Source organism: Eubalaena glacialis, chromosome 13, assembly GCF_028564815.1.
Source record: "Eubalaena glacialis isolate mEubGla1 chromosome 13, mEubGla1.1.hap2.+ XY, whole genome shotgun sequence".
Lineage (NCBI taxonomy): Eukaryota > Metazoa > Chordata > Mammalia > Artiodactyla > Balaenidae > Eubalaena > Eubalaena glacialis.
The window spans coordinates 49312605-49328865 of NC_083728.1; the positions used below are offsets into that span (position 1 = coordinate 49312605).

The 16261-nt window shown below is 44.8% G+C and overlaps 1 protein-coding gene across 5 annotated transcripts in view; it reads right to left on the reverse strand.

Annotated features, from left to right (window-relative positions):
- Positions 1-16261, reverse strand: part of KIF16B (kinesin family member 16B) — a 291470-nt gene that overhangs the window by 251232 nt on the left and 23977 nt on the right. For all 5 annotated transcript variants that reach the window (XM_061208593.1, XM_061208591.1, XM_061208590.1 and 2 more), the window contains exons 2-3: positions 6049-6118; positions 3877-3990 (exon numbers count right to left, since the gene is read on the reverse strand). In XM_061208593.1, coding sequence (XP_061064576.1) covers positions 3877-3990; positions 6049-6118 — 184 coding nt within the window. The remainder of the gene's footprint in view (positions 1-3876; positions 3991-6048; positions 6119-16261) is intronic.

Here is a 16261-nt window from a genome sequence, read left to right on the forward strand (position 1 = left end):
ACGCCCTGCCCTCCTGGCCAGGGTCCCCGAGAGCCACCTTGCTGCTTGTCTGAGAGGCTACAGAGCTAACTTACAGAGCAAAGGGAGGCATCGCAGGGCCTCGATGAGGGGAAGTGCCCACAAGAGGGCGCTGTGAAAACAAAAGACTCTCCATCCAGCTGTCAACTGGGAAACTTCAGGTTTCAAGTTTCTCCGGGGTCGAATCAAGGAACAGGCAGTGTGAGATCAAAGCCTCCCTTTGGAGTCTGGAGAACAATTAAGAAAATTAGACCTTACTTAATGGTCTTTAATTGACACGAGTATGGCCTTAAACGGCTCACTGATTTTTTTTCTAAATCTAAAATTAATTTGGAAGGAAGAAATAGTAACGGTCATCTTATTTGGAATTTGTTTAACATTATGGGAAACTTGTACTATAGTAATGGGCATGATATATTGTCTCAAGATGCCTTTTCATTTAAATGATTTTTAAAAAGAAGAAAAAGACAAGGGCCGACATCACGCTAAGCCTGCATCTTCCCGTTTACAGCAGGGGTGAGAACCGTCAGCTCAGTTCCTGGGCAGGATCCAGCAGCGTGAAAACTTTAGTCGATACAACACCAGCTATTCAAATTAGAGATGAGGAAGATTACCTTCTCTTTAACAGAGTGTCTAAAAAATAGGTGTTTTCCCAAAAATGCCAAACTCACAGAAAAAGAGATCAGATTTGTGGTTACCAGAGGCGGGAGGTTGGGGGAGGGAGACTTGCAAGAAGGCGGTCAAGAGGTACAAACTTACAGTTCCAGGAGAAATAAGCACTAGGAATATAATATACAACAATGATGACTGCAGTTCACACTGCTGCATGATACACAGGAAAGGTGTTATGAGAGTAGATCCTAAGAGTTCTCATCACAAGGAGAAATTTTTTTTTCTTTTCTTTTTACTGTATCTATATGAGAGGATGGTTATTAATTAAACCTACTGCGATAATTGTTTCACAAGATACGTAAAGCGAACCATCATGCTGTACACCTTAAACTTACACAGAGATGTATGTCAATTATTTCTCAATTAAACTGGAAAAGAGGAAAAAAAAAAACAAACCACTAGGAGTTTTCCTGGATCTCTGCTGGTTTTATTAACATGTGGTTCTACTAGAAAGCAGTGTTATACTAACATATCTCAAAGGCTTTTTCAGTTTTGAACTGAATGTACGATATAAATAACCTGAGACTGTTCCAGAGTCAAGGAACCCAAAGCCTCTGAAGCACAGACACCTGAAGCGGGAAAGTCTCCTCCTCAGCTGAAAACTCTTTTCATTCTCAAACTATTTTTCAACTCTGGGCAGGTATTTTTAACTCCCAAAAGAGCTAAATGTGTTACTGCTTCCCTGACCTTGACTCTCACTGAACCCAGGATATTTGACCTGTTCCATAAGTGAACTACCCACCCGTAGACGAGGCCTCTCAGTCGGCAAACACCTGCTGAGCATCTCCAGGGAGCCAGGCCCTGCTGTCCGCGCCACCACTCCCGTCCCTGGGCTTTCCCTCGGCACAGCCCCTGTCCCCAAAAGGCCTCAAATCCAAGTTAAACAGGGGGGAAATCCAGCCACTCGCTGGGTAACTTAGGAGGGAAACCTTCATGGCCCTTCATTCATCCTCTAATGAAGATGTCCTGAGGACCATGTAATGAAGCAGCTTTTCCCTTAAACACCCTCGTACCAGCCACTACATTTGCATTCCTACCTGAAAGCCAAAATCTGGATTCCACTAACTGCAACAGTCTGTTCCTCACCAGACTCCTAGCTAGCAACACTGACTAATCCACTTACCTCAGGACCAAAGCCATCTTCGCTCACTCACTCATTCATTTATTCATTCAACAGGGCTGCCCTGTCCACCTGTCACTGAGAACACACCAATCCTTAAACCCTTAAGACCTTCCAGGGGTATCTCCACCGCCGTATACATCAGCCCCAGGATCTCAACTCTGCTACTATTCAGTCGATTAGACCTACAGACTTGAGCAAGTTATTTAAGCTGAGTCTCTTTGACAAAGAAAAATGGAGCTAAAGTCGACCTCATTTGGTTCTTGTGAGGATTAAACGAGGCAGCACCCCCGAGCACCAAGCAGTATTTCTGATTCCCCTGCAAACTCCAGCAGCATTAGTTCACCTTTCCTCCCCTGGCCCCTCTCTCATGCCCAGCACCCCATCTCTCCTCACGGCCCCCATTCCTACTGCTGTTGTCCTTTCTATGTTTCCCCAATACTGAATCAACATCTGGCACATACTATCACTCCAGGCCTCTCCTGGGAACAACTTCTCCACGTTCGCAGCCAATCTGAACTCCCAACACTTACATCACCTCAGAAAGCCAGCCTCCTCCACAAACCATTCCTAAACCAGCTACATTTCTCAAATGCTAAGGATCGTGCAACTCACCTGGGGATCTTGCTAAAAAATGCAGTTTGATTCAGTAGGTCTGGAGTAGTTCCTGAAATTCTGCATTTCTAACACTTTCCCAGGCGACGCTGAGATTCTAGTACGTGGACACACCAAGTTACAAGAAACTACACCATGATACCACTTCAAGATGCCATCACGTGGGTCACAAGCCTGGGCGGGCAGGACAGGAATTCACGTTCATTTTAACTCCTGGAGACCTGAAGCCATGCCTTTTAAGAAGCTGTTAACAAGCCAGGGAGAAGCCCCGCCATGCGGGCATGCTCTCCCCCTTACCCCACACCGTGTTTCACCAGAACCCCACTCTGCTCCAACACCCTGCCTGCCCCACCCGGGGAAATACACTAGTCCTTCTGGTCACATGACACACCATCAAGCAACAGTCCCCTGGGAGGATCTTCAGGTCTGTTCTTATCTGCCCATGTCATGTCTACATTTCAGATCACAAAAGCCTACAGCACAGGTTTCCTGGACAAATTCCAGCTTCATTCTAGGTTGTAGAAAGATTCTGAACAAAACGATCTTGCTTTCTAGAATCTTTCTTTCTAGAACCTACAGTGATCCATCCAAGCAGGGGAAATGTGACTTGGGTGTGAAGTGTACCTCCTAAAGCTCTGCATCGCAGCAGGACTCAAGGCCAACTGAGTTATGTGCCAGGCTTAGCAGTACACACAGGCAGACATCAGAGTTCCTGTGGATTCAGTTCAGACCACAGCAATAAAGCGAGGCACACAAATGTTTCGGTTCCCTGTGCAAATAAAAGTTATGTTTATACGATACTGTAGTCTACTAAGTGTGTAGTAGCATTTTCTCTAAAAAATAACGTACATACCTTAATTAAAAAATACTTTCTTGCTAAAAAATGCTAACCATCACCTGAGCCTTCAACAAGTCGTAATCTTTTTGCAGTAGTAACATGATAGATCACTGATCAAATATAATAATAGTGAAAGAGTTTGAAATATTGCGAGAATTACCAAAATGTGACACAGAAACACGAAGTGAACAAATGCTGTTGGAAAAATGGCGCCAACAGACTCGACACAGGATTGCCTCAACCTTCAATTTGCAAAAAAGCATTAACATCGAGCACAGTAAAATGAAGTATGCCTGTAAACGTCCCCCCAAAAATGCTTTACTTGCAAAGCTCCTTTAAAACAGTAGTCACTGCCAAGTTTTGAAACAAAAATTATGATCATCATGCTCAGAAGTGGAAAAAAAAAAAAAAATCAACCTTTTGGGGATGGAATTCATCTCAGGCTTAAGATAAATGGTGCTATATAATAAGCAAAAAGCTAAGTTAGCAAAGGCTAATTTTACGTAAATCATATTCAGAAAAAAATTAGCAAGATGTTTTAAAGAGTTTTAGGGTAGGCATGTTTTTCTCAGTATGAAAATAAACCAAAACAGAGATTTTGAAAATACCATACCATCTCTTGTGAAACATAATCTGGACTTTTTGTATCAGCAGAATAAAAAGAAAAGTCATAGGTGAAGGTCTTGGTCCGTTCTCTTCCTGAGTCCCCAGTCCCTCCTTCTGGTATCTAGAAAGAGATGATTATGACAATAATAACAACAATGTAAGAGGAAAATAATAATAACGTGAAGAACACTGTCAGCAAACAAGTAATCTACCCAATTCAAGAAAAAAACTTCATAAAAAATACACAAACGATCACCATTTTCCATTATTTATACCCTGACTCAAATTCATTTAATTCCTCACCTCCTGAATGAATGAATGAATGAATGGACAAGCAAGCAAACCTAAACTCCTCCCTGCAATTCAGGCTCTCTACGATATGACCCAAGGCTACTTTTCTGGACTTTTTATCATGATTACCTTATATGAACCTGACACTCCAGCCAGACACTATGTTTTCCTGACTTCAATGCTTTTTAGTGCTGGAGTCTGCACAACTTCACGGGGTGCTGTTCACAGAGATGACAATGTGACAGCAGTTGTGTGATCCTGTGGCCCCACTGAAAACTCCAGGTCAGATGCCTCCTCTTCCACAAAGCTCCCCTTGGGCACTGCATCCAGAAGTAATTCTCCCATCTCTGAGAGACGACTCTCCCAGGACACATCATATTATGAGTCTATTGCATATGTTTGCATACATCTTGTCTACCTTGCTATATACCAAATTTGAAGCAAAAACCATGTTTAAAAATCTTCATATGCCACCAAGGCCTCACACAGCTCCCTGGACATATGCTGAATAAATGTAATGGGCATCCTATTTTCCAACATAATTCAGATACTATAGTATACATACTATAAAAAAGAAAATTGTTTAAGATTCTTATTATTAAAATGTTTAAAAATCCAGGCATCTATTCTGGTTATATCAGACAAGGCAATGTTTGTAAAACTCAAAAAGCAACAGAGTAATCAAGGAAAACAGATTCCATAACACACAAAGGAAGGAGATTCATCCAAGGCCATGGGTCTCTCCCCTCCGTTCCGGTAAATACGATGTTTGAATGATTAGACTTTGACCGCAGCGCTGTGAGCACACAAAGGTACAGGAAGCAGAGCAAAGTAGAGGTAACTAACAGCAGAGAAAGGACAAGTGACGTGAGAAGATGTGGGAGGTCAAAGGAGGGAAAGCCAGGTGCGGGCCAAGCAGAGCCAGAAGGTAGGAGAACTGCGGGCAGCAGAGAAAGAAAGACATTCCACTGGAGAATGCCTCAGGCCAAGGGGCACCAGAGCCTCAGAGGAGGCCTCTCGAAATGCCCAGAGCACGGCCCATGCGAAGATGGGCACATTCCCCAGCTTCTATCACTGGGGATCAAGTTGCACGACTTTGAAACTGGATTTCAAAGTGTCCAGTCCCTTGAGCCACGAATTAACAGAAATCCAACCAGAGACTGATCTGCACTTGGCCGTGGGGCACCAGGCCTCTGAAACCCAAACCTGTGAGCTAATGACAACTATCCGAGGATGGGGTTGGGTTCATAAGGCACATGATTTCTTTATTATTGATTTTACACACTTATTTTTTCCCTAAGTGAAAAGCATTCAGGGTCCTTAACAAATTCACTAACCAAAGAAAAAAAAACAGGATACTTTAAGTACAAAAAGAACTCGCCATCTTAGAAAATTCTGGGATTTTTTTTCAATTTTCTTTTTTCCAGAAAAAAATTTCAGTTTTTTAAATTTTTCATCCCCTGGGTTTTGAATAATAATACCAGCTTCTCTTGCAAAGTTTACAAAATTATTTTCATTAAAAATGAAAACAAATCTAGGGCCAAAGCTTATTTAATAATTCACAATGACCCAATTGCCAGGCTAAGGACCCACCATAGGATAGAGGATAGAAATGCCTGCGTCAGGGCTAAACGCATGAGCTCACCTCCCAGAGCTGTGGCTCAGGCCTGGCTCCCAGGTCAGTGAAACCAGGGACGGGACAGGAGACAGAGCATCAACCCTTTTGCTTTGTGACCAAGCCCAAGCCAAGTGCAAGCTGACGTGGTGAACTGAACAGAGAAAGGAGGTCTGTGGAAACAGCAGATGTGTTGTATTTACCCACAAGCCGTTCAACGCAGAAACAAACACACAACTCACAGAACTGGAGCCAGCCCAGGCCGCTACTTGCCTTTAAGTTTGTGATTGTTGTTTTGCTTTTCTCCATTTGAATAATGAATTTGGCTTCCAAGTCCTTTTCCCTGCAACACAAATAATTCAGTGTTGGTTAGGAGAGAAAAGACTGTTTTTACAATTTTTGTTGTATTTACTTTTTACATATGGCGGTTTGTTTTTAAATGGCACGTGAATCACAATCTCTGATACCACCCCCCGTCCCGAAACCTTACGATCATAAACATGAGGACGCACAAAACAGATGCCACCATCAAAAACTTAAGACTGAAAATACTGTGTTGGCGAACCCTGGAAGAACTTCTACCTGTGAGCCAAAAGGAGTCTATGTGAAATGACAGAAACCAGGGACACTGTGTGACTCGGGAAAAGAGAAGCCCCACCCACCTGGTACAGAAGAAAGTCACCATATCCCTCCATCCAGGATGAGAACTAAGAAGAAACAGGAGTAGTGCTCACAACCAGGTGCTGCTTCTAGAAGCAGCCAGGGCACTGCCCCCTCCCCCCACCTTCTTTCTATACCCATCCAGAAAATGTAATTCCTAGAAGACACCAGAACAGGAAGTTAAGAGAAATCCTAAAAAGTACAGTTCTCTGAAAGAAACGAGACTACACCCACACAATGGAGTGGGATGTCCCTGGCAAAGCAACGAGGAAGGTCTCTATGTACCGCTGTGGACGGAGGCCAGGGTTCGTTAAGTGGGGAATGTGAGGTGGAGAAAAGTATACACGGGATGCTACCACTTGTATTTAAAGATAAAAAGGATAGCGTATTTATTTTTCGAAAGGTTATCTATGGAGAAAGAAGATGAAGTGGAAGAGACAGGTAGAGAAGCTAGATTTCTAGAAAAACACCTTGATCTATATAGATCATCTTTAGAATGATAAAAATAATTTACACAAAAATAAAACAAAATTATTTTTATTAAATAACCTAAACCACAAAAGTTAAGTTGAAGCAAATGAACCTGTGTGCCGCATGGTGAGAAAAGACCTCGTATGCTAATTCCTTAGGCAGGGGGAATCTAGCCTAAGGAGAAAAAGAACTACAGAGCAAAGATATTGTGGGTTCAGGAATCATATTTTTGGTGATAAGTGTAGTTATCTTGGGATTTCTGTTGGTGTATTGTGGGATAATACATAAGTAATTATGTTGCTGCCGCTGAGGACCAAGGATTTTGGGTGAAAGGAGATACAAACATTAGATTTGTTAAAAAGAAACTATAGGACCAAAATGCAGTCACTTATGCTAAGCCCCACCAAGATTTAATACCTTACTTAATGTAGTTTCAGCCTCTCCCAGGAGTAAATCTTGAACCAATCAGTCTGGAATTTCCTGGTCTACACTAATACGGTAACCTGCCTGGTAAGACCCCCCTGCTGTCCCCAAGGGAAGCTGACTTTGCCTGAAATGATCCACTTTTTTAACTTCCTTATCACACCCTCCTTCTGCCCGTAAAAGCCTTCCATTTTGTACAGCTCCTGGCAGGGCCTTTCAACTTGCTAGGTGGCATGCTGTCAAATTCGTGAATCACTGAATAAAGCCAATTAGATCTTCAAATTCACTCAGCTGAATTTTTCTTTAACAGATTGATGAGGCTAGGTAAAACCTCTGTAGTCCTGAATCTAAGTGCGAAATGCTAACATGAACTTTATCTGAAATTGAAAAAAAAAGTACTCCCTAGTTTTGTCCTCTGAAAAGGCCTAGAATCTTATGGCCAAATTATAGTATCTAAATACCATTTTCCACTAAGGTAAGCCAGGGCTCATGGAGAAAGCCTCAATCCAAACATACAGGCGGACCTTGGAGACACGGCAGGTTCGGTCCAGACCACGGCAATAAAGCGAATATCACAACACAATGAGTCACACGAATTCTGTTGTTTCTCAGAGCATATCAAAGTTATGTTTAAAATGTTCAATAGCATTACGTCTAAAAAAACAAGGTACATACCTTAACTTAAAAATACTTTATTGCTAAAAACTGCTAACCATCATCTGAGCCTTCAGCAAGCGGTAATCTTTCTGCTGGTGGAGGGTCTTGCCTCAATGTTGACGGCTGCTGACTCGAGTGGCTATGGCAATTTCTTAATATAAGACAACGGTGAAGTTTACCTTGCCAATTGACTCTTCCTTTCCTGAACAATTTCTCTGTAGCATGCAATGCTATTTGATAGTATTTAAACCACAGACTCAAATTGGAGTCAATCCTCTCAAACCCTGCTTTATGAACCAAGTTTATGTAATATTCTAAATCATTTGTTGTCATTTCAACAATCTTCATAGCATCCTCACCAGGAGAAGATTCCACTCAAGGAACCACGTTCTTTGCTCATCCATAAGAAGCAACTCCTCATCCTTTAAAGTTTTTTCATGAGGTTGCAGCAATTCAGTCACATCTTCAGTCTCCACTTCTAGTTCTCTTGCTATTTCCACCACATCTGCAGTTACTTCCTTCACTGAAGTCTTGAACTCCTCAAAGTCATCCATGAGGGTTGGAATCAACTTCTTCCAAACACTTGCTAATGTTGGTATTTTGACTTCTTCCCATGAATCATGAATGTTCTTAATGGCATCTAGAATGTTGAATCCTTTCCAGCAGGTTTTCAATTTATGTTGCCCAGATCCATCAGAGGAATCACTAGCTATAGCAACTGTAGCCTTATGAAATATATTTCTTAAAGAATAAGACTTGAAAGTCAAAATTACTCCTTGATCCATGGGATGCAGAATGGACACTGTTAGCAGGCATGAAAACATTTATCTTGTCCATTTCCAACAGAGCTCTTGGGTGACCAGGTGCATTGTCAATGAGCAGTAACATTTTGAAAGGAATCTTTTTTTTTTTTTGAAACAGTCTCAACAGTGGGCTTAAAATATTTAGTAAACTATGTTGTAAAGAGATGTGCTGTCATCCAGGTTTTGTTGTTCCACTTATAGAGCACAGGCAGAGTAGATTGAGCATAATTCTTAAGGGTCCTAAGATTTTTGGAATGGTAAATGAGTATTGGCTTTAAATTAAAGTCACCAACTGCATTAGCCCCTAATGGCAGTCCTAGGTGGCATCTTCTTCCAATAGAAGGCTGTTGCGTCAACATTGATTATCTGTTGTTTAGTGTAGCCACCTTCGTAAATGATCTTAACTAGGTCCTAACTAGATCTGGATAACGTGCTGCAGCTTCTACATCAGCACTTTGCTTCACTTTGCACTTTGATGTCACAGAGATGGCTTCCTTCCTTAAACCTCATGATCCAACCTCTGCTGGCTTCAAACTTTTCTTCTGCAACTTCCTCACCTCTCTCAGCCTTCAAAGAATTGAAGAAAGTTAGGGCCTTGCCCTGGATCAGGCTGTGGTGTAAGGGAATGTTGTGGCTGGTTTGATCTTCTATCCAGACCACTCAAACTTTCCCCACGTGAGCAATAAAGCTGTTATGCTTTCTTACTCATGTGTTCACTGGAGCAGCACTTTCAATTTCCTTCAAGAACTTGTCCTTTGCCTTCACAACTTGGCTAACTGCTTGGCACAAGAGGCCTAGCTTTCAGCCTATCTCGGCTTTTGACATGCCTTCCCCACTAAGCTTAATCATTTCTAGCTTTTGATTTAAAGTGAGAGACGTGCGACTCCTCCTTTCACTTGAACACTTAGAGGTCACTGTAGGATTATTAAGTGGCTGACTTTCGATATTATTGTGTCTCAGGGAAGAAAAGAGGCCCAGACATATCATTTCCCTAACCAGCTTGTTCAATAACAACAACAATAAACTGCAGGGAATAGAAAGGTGGAAGCAGAACCTATAGATTAAAAAAGACTTTAGAGATATATCAATCGACTGGATCTCAGTTCACATAGAAAAACATTTTTAGAAATAATAAGACATGTAGGGAAATGTTAACACTGACTAGATATGTGATGATACTAAGGAATTATTATTTTAGGTGTGATAAGAGTATCATGATGAGTTTAAAAAAGCCTTAACCTTTTAGAGACATACTGAAATATTTACAAATGAAATGATGCCTGGGATTTATTTGAAAATAATCTGGGGTGGGGGGCTGGGGGAGTAGAGGCAGGAAAGGGTAGCACTCTGGCCACCTCAGGATGAACAGAGACAGAACAAACACCAGCCAGAACAATGAAGCCCAAATAGTATGATGCAGTAAACACCATTCAAGCACTACAGTGGATCCCCATGGCCTGGGTTAACTTTTCCAAGCCAGTTTGAGGAAGTACAGGGCTGGGCGAACAGAACACTGGCTTAGAGACAAATAAATGAAATCCCTCCTGCGTGCGTGGAGCCTCCACTTCACCCTCCAGGTCTTGGGCGGCTCCACTGTGGACCCAAAAGTGAGAACTGCCTCAGGGACACCCCGTGTTCACGACGCTGGAAAACAACACTTGAGCACTCAATCACCTCGCTCCACCGCACTCAACTTCCAAAGTGCGCTCCGCCCAGCTAGAGAGCCACGCAGATTCGTTTTGTTAATGCCACAGATGCCACATCCCGGTCCCTCCCATTGCCACCGGAGTCATTTCTCAGTCACTCATCAACCTACTGTGTCTAGATCTTTCACTTTAGAACCACTAGTATTATCAACAAATACCTGCTGGGAGCACAAAACCATCCGGGGATCTCAGAGGACTAGACGTGACCACGACGGGTGCGCACACCGCCTGCCAGTTCTTACTTACAAAACACGAAGGAATGCAGGTCATACCATGCCCACCCTGCACCCACCCCTCTCGTGGGAAGCCAGAGGGTAAGGAATTCCAGGCTCGGAGCCTTACACCTTGGGAGCAGCAAAGTTTAAAGGGCCCTCCCCAGGATCATTTATTCCAACCTGTAGGTAACCAAGATAGTACTTGCCTAGTTTTAAATTAACATCCACTCTATAAAAATACCAGGGAGGATACTGACTGAAAGGCCATTATGTACCATTAGCATCTTTTTTATCAGCCACTTCCGAAATCAAAACTGAAGATGCTCCAATAAAATTAAAAAACAAACAAAAAAAACAATTGGAAATGCTCGGTGGGTTTCAACGGGTCCACGACCTTGAAATGGCAGAGGCTGGGGTGTGGTGGTGGGGAGGGGGAGGGGCAGCCTCACTTTTCTGAGGGACCACAGTTCCCTCAGCTTCTCAAAGAGCTCTGTGCGCCAAAAGACGGGCACCCCAGCTCAGACCTGTTATTCAAAGTGCAGCCCAGGCACCAGCAGCCCCTGGAGCTCGAGGGATCACGGGCCCCCTGCGGACCCACCGAATGGAACCCGCTTATGACAGGAGCCCAGAAGGACCCCGACAACCAACTGATGCTGGGAAGCACGGCTCGGACACTATCTGAACATGACGGAGTCATCACCGGTCTTACAGTCACTCTCACGAAACAAACTCCACCACGTGTGATCTAGTTCGTACCCACGTGTGATCTAATTCGTACCCACGTGTGATCTAGTTCCTACGCTGGGAAACGCACTTTGTGCTTTGACCTTTAAGTCTTATTTGTGAAATCACATGACAGAACTGGATATAACCCCAGTCAGCTGACACTGTCTCGACTCTTTGCTCTGAGTTGTATGGTGGCTTCTGACCAAGAGCAATACGTGCCTAACATCATCAGACCTAGGGAGTCATCTGAGTGTCGTGACACCCAGGCTCCCTCATCCTGAGCACCCGGCCAAGCTTCCAGCCCTTCCTGTACCCAGATGGTTTCCCAACATCAGTGCGGGGCTGCTGCCAACAGCTTGAAATCATTCTAAGTGACAATCACAGGCCATCAAGATTCACACGGAAGCCATCTGTTCTGGAAAGGGAAGTTCACGAATAACAATTTCCTAGACTGCTTCCTTCTTATGCATAAACACGAAAACTATAAGAAAAAGACGGACCTTTACTCTGAAAATAATCTCTAAGTATAGTGTTATAAATACAAAGAAGCTAGCTAGAGATTTAGCCATAGACAGCAAATCTCACTCTAGTTACTGAAAATACTTACGGAAAAGCCAATGTAATCTCCATAAAGCGGTTATGATGGCTGGAGTTATTAAATATTGAAAGGAACCCTTTGGTGCATTCATCCCTGGTAGATTCCAGGAGGCCGTCAAGCTTCCAAGTATTTCAGAGATGGAAGAAAGGACAAAGGAGGCCCCAGGCTCCCTTTCCTTCCACACCCTGCCGACCTGTCCCACTCGGGCCCCGCGTCCACTGGAGACCAGCTTCTGCTTGTGGCCTTCTCTGCACCTCCAGGGCCTCTAACTATCACAGGTGACTTGAGGGTCCACGTGACACTCCCTCTGGCAGCCTTACCTCCTGTCCCCCCCTCCCCACCCAATGGTCAGTTACCCAGTCCCATCCAATCTACCGCCGGGCTACCGACCTTGGCCACCTCTCCCACTGTCCCAGGTCGGCCACCACCACCCCTCTGGAGTCTCTTTGCCTCCAGCCTTGTCCCCTCTCATCCACCCTCCACTTTGCTGTCAGAGGGATTCTTTCCAAATACACATGGCACCGTGTGACTCCCCGGCTTTACAGCGACTTCCACAGGCCACAGGGTGAAGCCCGACTCCCAGCAGTACCCAAATGCCTTCTGACCGACCCGACCTAACCATTCCACACTATCCATGCCACCCTCCTCCCAGCCAATGCTCAGCCTGGCCTTCCTGAGCCTTCGTTGAGCCTCTGCCCCACCCCCTAGTCAGCTGACCAGCCCCTAGTTCACCCAACAGACCGTGAACTTCTCAGGAGTAAGGACTAGGCTTACTGGGTTTACACCCGCAGGCCCGGGCACGGTGCCTCGCCTTGGAGGTGCTCACAAAACGGCTGTTGAATGTGATGGACCAACGGACTAAAGCGTTGAATGGATGCTCTCCCCACCAGCTGCTCTTCGCCAGGCGCGTACCCTCCTTAGGGCCACATGCCCCGCTGACCCCTCACCGCCCTTGCTTCTGGCTTTCCCACCCAGGCCCTCGGGCGAGGCTTGTCCCAGGTCCAGTCTGACTCACCCACCCTGTAAACCTTCAGGAACGACTACCCAGCTCATCCCACCCCCACGGGCTCCACCCCTGCTGGTGTCCAACTGGTCTAGAGCATCCCACTTCCTCTTCACCCCACAACCTGAGCCCTCCGGGCACAAAGGCAATGCTCACAACCAGCGCTCGCTCGGTGCTTTGTCTTCCAGTCTTTCAGCTGAAAACTGTGCAACACCAGGCACTGAGAGGTCCCCCAGTCCCAGGTCAATTTCCTCTGACATTTACGAAACATGGGAAATAAATCTTGACATTTATCTCATACTGAGGAAAATAAATCATCCTAAAATATTATTTGAACACTGACTTGATAATAGAGCAAAATGAACTATGCCTCTGCCTGGCCACTTTGGTGAATTGGGTTTCTCAAGCGAAAAGTCAATTATGGTTCGCTCATATAAATAAGTAATTTATTTGAAAGGTCTGGAAACTAGATCATAAGATGCTACAAATGAACCCGCTGGAGTAAGTATGCTGAGTTATAGATCAATACTGAGGGGGGAGGAGGGAAGGAGAAAGGAAAAGATGTAAAATATCCAATCAGAGAAAGAGATGAATTATGTCAGCTTGTAGATATGAGAATAGGAGAAAGCTTATTAGAAAAAAATAACCCTATGTTAATTCAAACATTTTGAATATGTTTTTAAATTATTCAGCAATTCAGATCGATTCCACTCATGCAGCTGATGGTGTTTGGCCACCCCATAATAAAACAGCTGGAATGGGTGACACTGAGATCCCCAAACTGGGCCACTAGCCTAGAAGATTATAATAAGAGTGGCTTATTCACTCTGAGTTCCAAAGCGAATCAGCATCCCCAAATTCACCTGAAAAGTTACATACTATGAACCAATATTTAACTGCCTTCATTTTGGTGGCAGAACACCCAAGAGCAAAAATTTTAAACTCTATTTTTAAAAAGAATGCATGAACAGAACCTTCACAAACTGTGAATCACTGTATTATGATATCACTTATATGTGGAATCTAAAAAAATGGTACAAATGAACTTATTTACAAAACAGAAATAGAGTCACAGATGTAGGAAACAAACTTATGGTTACCAAGGGGGAAAGGTGGGGATAAACTGGGAGATTGGGATTCACATATACACACTACTATATAAAAAAATAGATAACTAATAAGGACCTACTGTATAGCACAGGGAACTCTTCTAAATACTCTGCAATAACCTATATGGGAAAAGAATCTAAAAAAGAGTGGATATATGTATATGTATAACTGATTCGCTTTGCTGTACACCTGAAACTAACACAACATTGTAAATCAACTGTACTCCAAAATAAATTCTTTTTAATTGTGAATCACTATATTGTACACCTGTAACTTATATATTATTGTACATCAACTATACTTCAATTTAGAAATAAAAAAGAAGTACAAATTAATTAATATAATTAAATAAAAATAAAAAGAATGCATGACCTCCATGGGTACTACTACAGAAAGAAGTCCAAGGAACACTGTTAAGTGGGGGAAAGAACCAAGCATGCAGACGACGTCCAGTTTGCAGTCCAATAAGTAGATAAATAAAGCGGAGAGAAATGCACATTTCTGCTTCTAGATGCACAGAACATCCCTGGACATTTCCGAAATGATAAGTGGGAAGCTGTTCACAGTGAAAGCTGGTCACCTCTGGAGAGTACGTAGGAGCAGGACCCCAGGGGATGAGAAAATGAACTTAAACACTTCCCTGTGGAAACTATTTCAGCATGATTTGATATTACTTTGATTAAAATAAGTTAGTTAATTAGAAGGCCAAAAGCCCCTGACTTTAAGCTTTGGGTGGCTCCTTGGCGCCCTGGGGTGCGTCCGGGTCCTTCCCGGGCTGGCTCGCCGCCCCTCCCCTCCTGACCGTCCGGTCACACAGAGGACAGCTCACCTTGGCCACAGCTCCCCCGCCGTCGCCATTCACTGCCTAGATTTGCCTCTGCCCCTCCCCACCCTCTGCATGTCCACCAGGCTCAGGGGTGTCAACATTCAACCCCAGACTAGATCCCCCTCTTCGGGTAGCAGTCCGGCTCTCCAAATGCTCAGGGAGCTGCTCAGTCCCTCCACCCCATCCAACGGCACTTCTCTTTTTCCCTTATTAGGGCTCCAGACAAAATACAGGGAACCCAATTAAATGTGAATCTCAGATCAACGAGTAATGTTTTAGTATAACTGTATCCCAAATATTGCCTGAGACCTACTCAGACTTTACTTCGGCTTGCTAACTTGCCACCACTGTGCCCCGGGTGCACCCAGCGGGCTCTCCCACTTAGATGCACATGTACTCGCCTCCTTCCCCCAAGCCCAGAGAGTGAGCAGCCTCAGCCCCCAGTGCAGTAGCGGATGCTCCATAAAGACGTGCAGCCTCGCCCCTGTCAAAGTGTGAAATCAAACTCAGGGCGGGCCACTCTCCTGCAACCCTCTCTCCCCGGGCTACTCCTTAGCCTTTCTGGCCGGTCCTAAACACTCAAAGATCTTGCTGACCTAGCTGCTGTCCGTAAAAATCACAAAAGCATCAGCTCGACTTCTGAGAAAAACCCAAGGGTTTTTCTCCTGAAAGAAATCCAGGAGTGGCTTTTTCAGGCCATCACCCTGACTGCATCTCGGAACACACCTCGCCACACAGTGGTCAGCTGGAGGTCAGCAGCACCATGACCTACATCCCGGCCAGGAGTCTGCGCAGCCCTCCTCCGCTCCCCGGGGGGCTGCTCCACAGCCCAGCCAAGGGCAGCAGTGCCGTCACAGCCCCAGATGCCGGGAGCATCTCGGGCCAAGTGAAAGCCTCCACTGACCCCTGCCACTGCGGGACGGAGCCATCAGGCTGTGCCTTTTATGATCTTCCCTGGCCTCCAGAGGGTGTAATAAACCTAAAAAATTAGGCAAACAGGCAACTGTTCCGGGCTGGGATCCCGGAGGAACAGACGATCGGGGCAGCCTGGCATGCAGGGTGTTCATTAGGGTGTGCCCTTAGGGTCAGGCCCTGGGAAAGGAGGAGAGGGCATGAGGACAGGGCAGAGGGAGCAGCAAGCTGTGACCAGATCCAGGGGCAGCCCTGGCTGACCCCACAGACTGTTCTGGAGCTACGGTGGCCCCTTCACACCCCCGCATTGTGCAGCCAGGGACCCAGGACCACAGGCTGCCTGGGAAAGGGGCTAGGGCCCCTGAGGGGCTGACGC